We start from the raw sequence: 12,271 nt of genomic DNA, 5'->3' as shown, positions 1-12,271 counted from the left end.
AGAGCCCGCATACTCCTTTCGGTATTGAATTGATGGAAGGCCCCAAACTCCCTTTACCTTTCTGGATTGATGTCAGAGCCCAACCGCCCTCCACTTTCAGCAGTGAATTAACGTAGAGACCTCAACCCCACTTCACGGTATGACCCCAATCCTACCTTTTAATCTTGGATAAATGATAAACGATAGTGCCCAAGTACCCGCTTTGTTTCCTGTATTTATGGTAAAGTCCCAACCTCCCTTTCTGCCCGGGACTGACGGTCGAACCCAAGCCCCACCTTTCAGTCCTGGATTGCCGGTGAGCCTAAACCCTCCTTTCAGCCTTGGGTTGATGTTCGGGATTCAACCCCCTCCTTTTTTTTATGGTATTTGTGAAGCGCTTACTACGTGTCCCAAGCGCTGTTCTAAACGCTGGGATATAATAGTGATAACGACGATATTTGTTAAGCTCTTACTATGTGCCAAGCACTGTTCTAAGCGCTGGGGTAGATACAAGGTAATCGGGTTGTCCCACGCGGGGCTCACGGTCTTAATCCCCATGTTACAGATGAGGTCACTGAAGTTAAGTGACTTGCCCAGAGTCACACAGCTGACAAGTGGCGGAGCCGGGATTAGAACCCATGACCTCGGACTCCCGAGCCCGGGCTCCTTTCGTTGAGCCATGCTGCTTCTCTAAATTTGGGGTGGATACAAATTAATCAGATTGGACACGGTCCCTGTCACGCATGAGGTTCACAGTCTAAGTAGGAGGGAGAACAGGTATCCCCATTTTATAGTTGAGGAAACTTAGGCACAGAGAAGTGTGGGACAGGGACTGTGTCTGATTTAATTAACTTGTACCCACCACAGCACTTAGAACGGTGTTTGACACATAGCAAGCACTTAACAAATACCAGGAAAAAAAAAGAAAAAGAAAGATGTCAGGCCAGGGGTCATAGTGTTTACAGGTTTCTCTGGATCGGGCGAGCAAATGTAGAACTCAAGAACTGAGTCATGACCCAGATCCACAGAGGATTTATCAGTCGTGTCTGGGAAAATCACTTCTGTGAAATGGCTTCAGTGCCTTGCCCTGTCTCTGCCACCTCCGGAGGCTGGATCGGATCCAGGGAAATTGTGGAGATTTGGCTCCGGAGCGTGGGCTCTCCCCGGGCCTCAGAGACCCTCCCAGTCCAGAGGACCCATCCTGAAGTTTTGGACCACCTTAGGGTTCCCGGTTCGCTCTGGACATATCTGGGGAGAGGAGGGCAGGAGGGCCTAGTGGAAAGAGCAGGTCTTGGGAGTCAGGAGCCCCGGCTTCTAATAATTCCAGCTCTGCCACTGGCCTGCCCTGTGACCTCAGGCAAGTCACCTCCTGTCTCGGGGACTGAATTTCCTCCTCTGGAAAATGGGGATCAGATCCCTGTTTGCCCTCTCTCTCAGATGTCTTAGAGAAGCGGCGTGGCTCAGTGGAAAGAGTCAGAGATCAGGGGTTCGAATCCCAGCTCTGCCACTTGGCAGCTGGGTGACTGTGGGCAAGTCACTTCACTTCTCTGGGCCTCAGTTACCTCATCTGCAAAATGGGGATGAAGACTGTGGGCCTCCTGTGGGACAACCTGATTAGCCAGTATACCCCAGCGCTTGGAACAGCGCTCTGCCACATAGTAAGCGCTTAACAAATACCAACATCGTTATTATTATTAGATGTCGAGGACAGGGACCGTGCCTGATCCTATTATCTGAGACCTGGCCCGGAGTAAATGTTTGCTTGAGCGATCCCAGAACTAGCTGATTCAGTAACTAACTAAAGCTAATGGGTGGGCCTGGAGAGGCTCTAGACCAAGCCGGTCCCCTGGGACCACCGTCAACCCGGACCCACACGCCTTTAACGGAGGTCCCCCGACCAGTCCTGGCTGATGGAAGACCCAGATTGTCTCCGACCCCTTCCTTTTCCCCAGACCTGTGTTCTTTCAGCTGATAATAGTAATCATGTCGGTATCCGTTAAGCGCTTACTGTGTGCCGAGCACTGTTCTAAGCGCTGGGGTAGAGACAGGGGAATCAGATTGTCCCACGTGAGGCTCACGGTCTTCATCCCCATTTTACAGATGAGGGAACCGAGGCATAGAGAAGTGAAGTGACTCGCCCAAGGTCACCCAGCTGCCAAGTGGCAGAGCCGGGATTCGCACCCACGACCTCTGACTCCCAAGCCCGGGCTCTTTCCACCGAGCCACGCTGCTTCCCTACGATGCCTCAGCCCGCTGTGTAGCATGGCAGAGAAGCAGGGTGGCCTAGTGGACAGAGCTCGGGTCTGGGAGTCGGAAGAACCCGGGTTCGTGTCTCGGCTCCGCCGCCTGTCCGCCGTGTGACCTTGGACAAGTCGCTTCGCTTCTCTGTGCCTCAGTTCCCCCTTCTGTAAAATGGGGGTTAAAACCGTGAGCCGCATGTGGGACACGGACCGCGTCCAACCTGATTAGTTTGCATCTATCCCAGTGCTCGGCATAACACCCGGCACATAGTAAGTGCTCGACAAACGCCGTAAAAAAATAAACAACTGGCTGCTGGCTTGGCTGAAGGCACAGGATGGTGATGTCCTCACGGAATCTGAGAAAGCTGGAATTTCTGGGAAACTCTCAATCTCCACTCTCCCCTCCCCTTTCGATTGGAGCACACGTTCTAGCGGATCGGGCGACCATCTGCTCGTTTTTGGTTTTTTTTTTTCTTCTTAAATGGTAGCTGTTAACTGTTTACTATGTGTCAAGGACTGTTCTAAGCGCTGGGGTAGATAAAAATCACTCAGGCTGGACACGGTCCCTCTGTCCCACGTGGGGCTCCCAGTCTGAACGGGAGGGAGAACAGATATCGAATCCCCATTTTACAGTTGAGGAAACTGAGGCCCAGAGAAGTGAAGCGACTGGCCCAAAGCCCCACAGCAGACAAGCGGCAGAGCTGGGATTAATAATAATAATAATAATGATGTTGGTATTTGTTAAGCGCTCACTATGTGCCGAGCACCGTTCTAAGCGCTGGGGTAGACACAGGGGAATCAGGTCGTCCCACGTGGGGCTCACCGTCTTAATCCCCATTTTACAGATGAGGGAACTGAGGCCCAGAGAAGTTAAGTGACTCGCCCACAGTCACCCAGCCGACAAGTGGCAGAGCTGGGATTCGAACCCATGAGCCCTGACTCCAAAGCCCGTGCTCCTTCCACTGAGCCACGCTGCTTCTCGATTAGAGCTCAGGTCATCCGGCTCCCAGGCCCAAGCTCTTTCCACTGGGCCACGCGGCTAATCCGAGGGGCCACCTCGGTCGGCACTTCGCAATCAGCTTTGCAATCTGCAGGATCGGAGTCAGGTGTCCGTTGATCTCGGACTCCGACCGGAAGAGCCTTGCTCGCCGCCCGGCCTCAAGCCACAGCGAGGTGAGTGCCCGGCGTGGGGTCATTTCCAAGTCAAGGAAGCAGGCCTCTGGACTAACCTGCTTCTGGTTCCTTCCCCTCCAGCCACATGCCCTGCACACCAGCCACCTTGCCTCTGGGCCCCGACAACGGCCCACGTCAGAGATCTTCCCTCCATCCCCGCTGGGAGAGGGAGCGTGGCCTAGTGGATAGAGCCCGGGCCTGGGAGTCTAAATCCAGCTCCGCCACTTGGGCGAGTCGCTTCGCTTTTCTGGGCCTCAGTTCCTTCATCTGTAAAATGGGGATCGAAACTGTGAGCCCCGCCCGTGGGGGACGGGGACTGTGTCCAACCCTATTTGCTAGTATCCACCGCAGCGCTCATTATAGCGTCTGGCATGTCGTAAGCGCTTAGCAAATGCCACGGTTATCCCCAGCTCCCTCCACTCTGAACCGGCACCCCGGGGGAGAATCGGAACCCCGAGCCTTCCGCCTCCCAGGTGCCCGCCCCCGTTTCCATCAAGGATCCGCCCGCGGGGTCCCTCCCACCCCTCTGCGCTCCAACAGCCTCCCGGAGCCGAGCTCGTCAGAATCCCCGCGTCCCCGTGGGTCGCGGCAGGTGCCGCTTCGCGGGACGGGATCCCACTTGACATCTGGCAGCCGGGCACGGGACGCTACCTTTCCGACGTGGTGGGGGAGTGGAGTGTTGATCTCCTCCATGATGTGCAGCTGGTTCCATATCCACTCGCGCTTCAGGCGTCTGGGGGCCGGGGCCCGCTCCACCCGTTGCCCCCCGCTCGGGGCCCCTTCTCCGTCGCCGCCGGCCAGCCGGGCCCCGGCGCCCGCCACGATCAGGGAGAGCAGGAGAATGGGCCTCGCCATCCTCCCGGCCGTCGTCGGAACCTGCAAGCCGAAGGGGAGAACGTGAGAGGGGGCGGTCGGGGCAGCCGCGGGTCCGAACCCCCGACTCGCCGTTCCCAGCGGGACCCCGACGCCGGCCGGGCACGACGCAGAGGAGCGTCAGAGGAAGTTGAACGTTCCGAGGTTCAGAGACCTTTGACTTAAATTAACTGCACGACTGACTTCCCGTGAGCAGTTTTGTTTTTTATCAGCTGTCAGGGTGCGCATCCGAAGACGGGTGATTTTTATTTTTTAGGAAAGTCAACATTGCCCCGTGAAGCGAGCATTAAATCACGCCCGGCTCCGGGAGAGGGATGAAGCGGGCAGCTCCGGTTTTGGGGCTGGGCCTTGGGTTTAGATGAAGGAGATCTGACCTTATTTGGGCAGGCGGGAGGGAAGGGCGATTTTTCTGGGCAGTGACAACCCCCGTCTGCTATGCTCTCATGAGTCTGTCCCATTGGGAAGTCCCGGCAAACGGTACGGAGCCAAATGGCGTCCGCTCCCTTTCCGGGTTCGACTGGAGAGACTCCCTTCCCCGAAGCAGCGAGGAATTTCGTTCTTGGGAAATCGAGGCCCGGGCTGAGCTAGTCGAGGGAGAAGTTAGTCGTGCGAGGAGGTCCCTCCCTGACCAGGAGGGTGGGGGACGGCAATCGGCCGATCGGTCAGTCGGCGGCGTTTGATCGATCGATCGTATTTACCGGGTGCTTACTGTGTGCGGAGCGCCGTACTGAGCGCCGGGGAGGGGAGGATGTGACAGACCTGGTAGATGCGTTCCCTGCCCGTTCATTCATTCATTCATTCAATAGTATTTATTGAGCGCTTACTAGGTGCAGAGCACTGTACTAAACGCTCGGAATGGACAAATCGGCAACAGAGACGGTCCCCGCCCTCCGACGGGCTCACGGTCCGATCGGGGGAGACGGACGGACGGACGAGAACGATGGCGATAGATAGAATCGAGGGGAAGAACGTCTCATTAGAACAATAGCAGATAAATAGAATCGAGGCGATGTACAGCTCATTAACAAAACAAATAGGGCGATGAAGATATCTACGGTCGAGCGGACGGGTACGGTGCCGAGGGGGTGGGACGGGAGAGGGAAAGGGGGGAGAAGAGGGTTTAGCTGCGGAGAGGTGAACTGGGGGTAGAGGGAGCGGAGGGGAAAAGGGGGGAGCTCAGCGTGGGAAGGCCTCTCGGAGGAGGCGAGCTTTAAGTAGGGATCCGAAGAGGGGAAGAGAACCGGTCCGGCGGAGGCGAGGAGGGAGGGCGTCCCGGGACCGCGGGAGGACGCGGCCCGGGGGTCGACGGCGGGACGGGCGAGACCGGGGGACGGCGGGGAGGCGGGCGGCGGGGGAGCGGAGCGTGGGCGGTGGAAGGAGAGAAGGGAGGAGAGGTAGGAAAGGGCGAGGTGATGGACAGCCTTGAAGCCTAGAGTGTCCCTTCACTTCTCGGGCCTCACTTCCCTCATCAGCAAAATGGGCATTCGACGCTTGTTCCTCCTCCAACTTAGACTGTGAGCTCCATGTGGGTCCTGATTATCTTGTACAGTGTCCGGCGCATAGTAGGCGCTTAAATGCCACAATCATTATCATCATTGCTCTCGTTCTGAAATTTGGATGTACCAAGGGCCAGGGATCCAGCTGTGTCCTCTGGGACTAACCGAAAGCTCGCTGTGGGCGGGGAACGTGTCTACCGACTCCGTGCCCAGTCCGGTGCTCTGCACAGAGGAAGTGCTCAATAAATACCACGGAGCGATGGATTAAAAATAATGGCGATGACGAGGCCCGCCTCCCCTCATCCGAGCCGATCGGCCGGGAATAACGGGCGTCTCCAAGAAGCTTCTCTTGGAAGCGCTTTCAGAAGGAGATCAAGGGTCACCCGACAGTCAGGCGAGAGGATCGAGTCGGGATCGCGATCCCACTCTCTGTCTCGGGCGGCTTCATTCTCACATTTCTGCAGCGGCACGACCTTATTTCGTGGATACTGTGGTGTTGCTGCGGGGACTAAAGGTGAACCTTCAAAGGGCCCTCCCACGGTTAAATAGCCGGAACGTGTCTTCCAACTCCGCGATATCGTCCTCTCCCAAGTGCTTAATACGGTGCTCTGTACACGGTAAGAGCTCAGTAAATATGATTGATTGATTTACTAGGCCCACCATTCAAAATGTTGTCTCCCGAACCGACTCTGCTTTAGAGAGAAGGCTTCTGAACGAAACCAGAGACACCCGGGGAATCTGGGGGTGGGAAAAAAAAAAAGAGGGTGACCGCCGTAGACCCTCCGCCTTTTCGGAGGGAGAAAAACCCGTTTCTGCACTTGGTCAGAAGGGCAAAGCTTCGTGAATCGATCCTCGCTACAGCGGCCCCGCCTGCCGCCTCACGGACGTGTTCCCATCTCCTTTTCCCTCAGACGTTAAAATGAATTACAGAAAGGGGAAAGTACAGTAGAGTATAATAAGGACATGGACGTAAGTGCTGTGGGGCTGGGGCGAGTATCGAAGGGTTTGAGGGGCGCAGTCGAGCGCGCGGTTGACGCAGAGGGGAGGGCGGAGAGGGGGCTGTAGACTCTAGACCGGAAGCTCGTTGTGGGCAGGGAACGTCTCTGTTTATTGTCGTGTTGTACAAGCCCGTGGTCCAGAGCACTCAAGTGGCGCTCAGTAAATACGAACGAATGGATGAATGAAAGAACGAGACGAGAGCTGGGTCAGGGAAGGCCTCTCGCATGCTCCTGCCCCCCGGCAGGCTTCCACGTTGCCGCGTCGGACTCGGTCGGATTCTCCCAGGCGCTTATCGTAGCGCTCCGCTCAGGACACACCAGCGATCCGCCGCCCGACCCGATCGCTCGAACCTAACCTCCAAGTGCCCCATCGTCCCTTGAGAACCGTCTCCCGGATTCAACCGCCCGCACCGACTCTCACGGTGGGCGGGGAACGTGTCTACCGACGGTGTGAACGGTGCTCTGGCGCTGGGGTAGGTACAGGGTAATCTCTCCACCGCTCTTTCCACTGCGCCACGCTGCTTCTCTGATAAATATCGATAAACACGATCGACTGACTGGCGGAGGTGTCCGTTCGGTAGATGTCTTGCGGCGAACTGGAACACGTTTTCATCGGAGGGTAATTGCCAACGATGCGGGCTAATCCCTCCAGCAGATGGCAGGGCCTCGCGTTCACGGCGCGTCCGAAAGGGTCCGCTCCGCTCAGGAGGTCTCCTAATCATGATAATGTCGGGACCTGTTAAGCGCTGACTCTGTGCGGAGCACCGTTCCAGGCGCTGGGGGAGATACGGGGTCATCGGGTCGTCCCACGCGAGGCCCCCAGCTGATCCCCATTTTCCAGATGAGGGAACCGAGGCACCGAGAAGTGAGGCCACTCGCCCGCGGTCCCGCAGCTGCCGAGCGGCAGAGCCGGCATTCGAACCCGTGGCCTCGGACTCCCAAGCCCGGGCTCTTTCCACCGAGCCACGCTGCTTCGGGCAACCGGGTAGAAATCCCGTTAGGAGAAACTGGGATGCGGCATAGCCTAGCGGATAAGAGCACGGGCCTGGAGCCGGGGAACCCGGGTTCTAATCCCGCCTCCCCCGCTGACCTGCTGTATGACCCCGAGCAAGCCGCTTCTCCAGGTTTCCTCGTCTAGAAAAGGGGGATTTTCCACCTAGCACCCCGCCCCCGAGGACTGTGAGCCCCTCGTTGGACGGGGGTCCTGTCTGACCTGATTGTAGTGCATCTCCCCGGGGGCTTAGAGCAATCAGTCAATCGATCAGTGCTATTTAGTGAGCGCTTACTTTGTGCAGAGCACTGTACCCTTGGGAGAGTACGGTACAACAGAACTGGTAGACGCGTTCCCTGCCCACCAGGAGTTTACAGCTTAGAGGGAGAGGCAGACATAGAGAAGCAGCGGGGCGCAGTGGAAGGAGCCCGGGCTGGGGACTCAGAGGTCATGGGTTCTAATTTCCCCCGATCAGACCGTAAGCCCGTCAAAGGGCGGGGACCGTCTCCATCTGTTGCCGACTTGTCCATTCCAAGCGCTTAGTACAGTGCTCTGCACCTAGAAAGCGCTCAATAAATACTATTGAATGAATGAGTGATCCCGCCTCCACCGCTTGCCGGCTGTGTGACCTTGGGCAAGTGACTTCACTTCTCTGGGCCTCAGTTACCTCATCTGGAAAATGGGGATTAAAACTGTGAGCCCCACGTGGGACGACCTGCCGACCTTGGATCCGCCCCCCGCCGGCGCTTAGAACGGTGCTTTGCACGTAGTAAGGGCTTAACAGATGCCATCGTTTTTATTAAAATAAATTATGTATATAATAATAATAATGGTGGTATTTGTTAAGCGCTCACTACGTGCAGAGCACCGTTCTAAGTGCTGGGGTAGATACAGGGTCACCGGGTCGTCCCACGTGAGGCTCACACTTAATCCCCATTTCCCAGATGAGGGAACCGAGGCCCAGAGAAGTGAAGTGACTCGCCCACAGTCCCACGGCTGACAAGCGGCAGAGCCGGGAGTCGAACCCGTGACCTCTGACTCCCAAGCCCGGGCTCTTTCCTCTGAGCCACGCTGAAGTGCCGTGGGGCTGAGGATGGGGTGAATATCAAGGGCTTAGAGGCGATGCAGAGGGGAGAGGGAGTAGGGGAAATGAGGGCTTATTTTTAATAATACGTTTTTAATAAGGTTTTGAAGGTGGGGAGAGATGTCGTCTGTGGCGTCTGAAGGGGGAGGGCGTTCCAGGCCAGAGGGAAGATGTGGGAGAGGGGTCGGGGCGAGATAGATGAGATCGAGGTACAGTGAGTGGGTTGGTTAGGACTAGGTTAGAGAAACAGCGTGGCTCGGTGGGAAGAGCCCGGGCCCGGGAGTCCGGGGTCACGGGTTCGAATCCCCGCTCCGCCGCTTGGCAGCTGTGCGACGGTGGGCAAGTCACTTCGCTTCTGTGGGCCTCGGTTCCCTCATCTGGAAAATGGGGATTAACTGGGAGCCTCACGTGGGCCGACCCGATGACCCTGTATCTCCCCCAGCGCTTGGAACAGTGCTCCGCGCATAGTGAGCGCTTAACACATACCAACATTATCATTATTACTGTTGGTGTTAGAAGAGCAAAGGTGTCCCAGCTGGGTCATAGTAGGAAATCGGCAAGGTAAGAGAGGGGAGAGCTGATTGAATTCTTTAAAGCCAATCGATCAATCAGTGGTGAGGAGAACAGTGCTTGGCACATAGTAAGCGCTTAAATACCATTATTGAAGCAGCGTGGCTCAGAGCCCGGGCTTGGGAGTCAGAAGTCATGGGTTCGAATCCCGGCTGCGCCGCTTGTCAGCTGTGTGACCGTGGGCAAGTCATTTCACTTCCTCTGTGCCTCAGTTCCCTCATCTGTAAAACGGGGATGAAGACTGGGAGCCTCACGAGGGACAACCTGATCACCCTGCATCTCCCCCAGCGCTTAGAACAGTGCTCTGCACACAGTAAGCGCTGAACAAATGGCAACATTATTATTGGCGAGAAGCAGCGCGGCTCAGTGGCAAGAGCCCGGGCTTGGGAGACAGAGGTCACGGGGTCGAATCCCAGCTCTGCCACTTGGCAGCTGTGGGACCGTGAGCGAGTCACTTCACTTCTCTGTGCCTCAGTTCCCTCATCTGGAAAATGGGGATTAAGTGTGAGCCTCTCACCGCTCTCGGCTCTCATACAGTCACCTCCCAAACGTGTATCTCAAAAGAGAAAGTGTTAGCAGCCCGTGGGAGATCAAGAGGGTTTTGCCTTCTGTGCGTAGACCCCAGCGACGCTCAGACAGTCGGTATTAGTAGTAAACCACCCCTCTCCTCGCCTTCAAAGCCCTACGAGAATCCCACCTCCTCCAAGAGGCCTCGAGAAACAGCGTGGCTCAGTGGAAAGAACCCGGGCTTGGGAGTCGGGGGTGATGGGTTCGAATCCCGGCTCTGCCGCTTGCCAGCTGTGTGACTTTAAGGAAGTCACTTCACTTCTCTGGGCCTCAGTTCCCTCATCTGTCAAAGGGGGATGAAGACTGGGAGCCCCACGTGGGGCAACCTGATCACCTTGTAACCCCCCCAGCGCTTAGAACAGTGCTTTGCACAGAGTAAGCGCTTAACAGATACCGACATTATTATTCCCGGACTAAACGCCCATTTCCCCTACTGCCTCCCTTCTGGGTCATCTAGGCACTTGGATCTTGTGACCCTTAAACACTTGATAGTCACCCCGTCCCCAGCTCCACAGCACTAATGGACAGATTCATTCATCCGTTCATTCAGTCGTATCTACTGAGCGCTTATTGTGTGTAGAGCACTGTACTGAGCACTGGGGAAAGTACAATACAACAGTAAAGAGAGGCGATCCCTGCCCACGAGGAGCCATTTCCCCTCCCTGTAATTGATTTTAATGTATGATTTCCCCCCCCCCGGGAGGCCATAAACTTCCTGTGGACAGGAATTGGATCTCCCAGTTTTCTCCTTTCCCAAGCATTTATTACAGTGCCCAAGTATTTGTTAAGCGCTTACCTTGCGCCAGTCACCGCGCCAGGAGCTGGGGTAGATACAAGCTAATGATAATAATGTTGGTATCTGTTAAGCGCGTACCATGTGCCGAGCACCGTTCTAAGCGCTGGGGTAGATAGGGGGTCATCGGGTCGTCCCACGAGGGGCTCACACTCAATCCCTATTTTCCAGATGAGGTCACTGAGGCGCAGAGAAGTGAAGTGACTCGCCCGCAGTCACCCAGCTGCCGAGTGGCGGAGCCGGCGTTCGAACCCATGACCTCAGACTCCCAAGCCCGGGCTCTGTCCAAGAGAGACGACCCTTTTAACGTACGGACCCCCCGATGCACTCTGACGGCTTGTCTCTCAAATCCAGTTACGTGTGTGTGCGTGGGTGTGTGAGTGAATATTTAGGGCTTAAGCAGCGTGGCCTGGTGGAGAGAGCCCGGGCCTTGAAGTCAGAAGGACCTGGGTCCTAATCCCTGCTCCGCCACTCGTGGCCGAATCACTTCACTTCTCTGGGCCTCAGTTACCTCATCTGTAAAATGGGGATTAAGACCGTGGGACAGGGACTGTATTCAACCTAACTCGTATCTACCCCAGCGCTTAGTACCCCTTTCCCCTCTGCTCCCTCTACCAGCCCCCCCCCCCTTCACCTCTCCTCAGCTAAGTCCTCTTTTCCCCCCTTTCCCTCCGCTCCTCCCCCTCTCCTTTCCCCTCCCCTCGGCACCGTACTCGTCCGCTCGACCGCGCATATCTTCATCACCCTATTTATTTTGTTAATGAGCTGTACATCGCCTCGATTCTATTTATCGGCTGTTGTTTTAATGAGACGTTCATCCCCTCGATCCTATTTGTCGCCATCGTCCTCGTCCGTCCGTCTCCCCCGATCGGACCGTGAGCCCGTCGGAGGGCGGGGACCGTCCCTGTCCGTTACCGATCTGTCCGTTCCGAGCGCTCGGTCCGTAGTAAGCGCTCGATAAGTACTATTGAATGAATGAATGAATGAATGAATAGTACAGCGTCTGGCACTTAGTGACCACTCAACAGCATGGTGTGGGAGAGCAGCATGGTGTAGTGGCTAGAGCACGGGCCTGGGAGGCGGAAGGTCTTGGGTTCTAGTTCCGACTCCGCCACTTGTCTGCCGTGTGACCTTGGGCGAGTCACTTCTCTGGGCCTCATCTGGAAAAGGGGAAGTGAGACTGTGAGTCCCACATGGGGCAAGGACTGTGTCTAACTGGATTTGCTTGAATCCACTCCAGCGCATAGTAGATGTTTAACAAATACCTGCGTCTACCCCAGCGCTCAGAACAGCGCTCTGCACGTAGTAAGCGCTTAACAAATACCAACATTACTGTTATTATGCCAATATCAAATACCAAAAAAACCCCCCAGAACGTTCCAAGATTTCTGAGAGCTCAAGCCCCGTTGACTCCAAGTAGAGCCGTGAGGTCTCAAGATGGGTAGGGGCTGGGTCTACCAACTCTATTGCATTTTACTCTCCCGACCGCCTCGTACAGTGCTCTGCG

General features: G+C 56.0%; 1 protein-coding gene across 1 annotated transcript in view; it reads right to left on the bottom strand.

Annotated features, from left to right (window-relative positions):
• CDH5 (cadherin 5) overlaps positions 1–12,271 on the bottom strand; it is a 71,987-nt gene that overhangs the window by 37,669 nt on the left and 22,047 nt on the right. The window contains exon 2 of the mRNA XM_029051858.2: positions 4,044–4,268. Within this exon, the coding sequence (XP_028907691.1) occupies positions 4,044–4,247 (204 nt within the window). The 5' untranslated portion in view covers positions 4,248–4,268. The remainder of the gene's footprint in view (positions 1–4,043; positions 4,269–12,271) is intronic.

Source organism: Ornithorhynchus anatinus, chromosome X1 (assembly GCF_004115215.2).
Source record: "Ornithorhynchus anatinus isolate Pmale09 chromosome X1, mOrnAna1.pri.v4, whole genome shotgun sequence".
Classification (NCBI taxonomy): domain Eukaryota; kingdom Metazoa; phylum Chordata; class Mammalia; order Monotremata; family Ornithorhynchidae; genus Ornithorhynchus; species Ornithorhynchus anatinus.
This window is presented reverse-complemented; position numbering and strand designations above follow the sequence as displayed.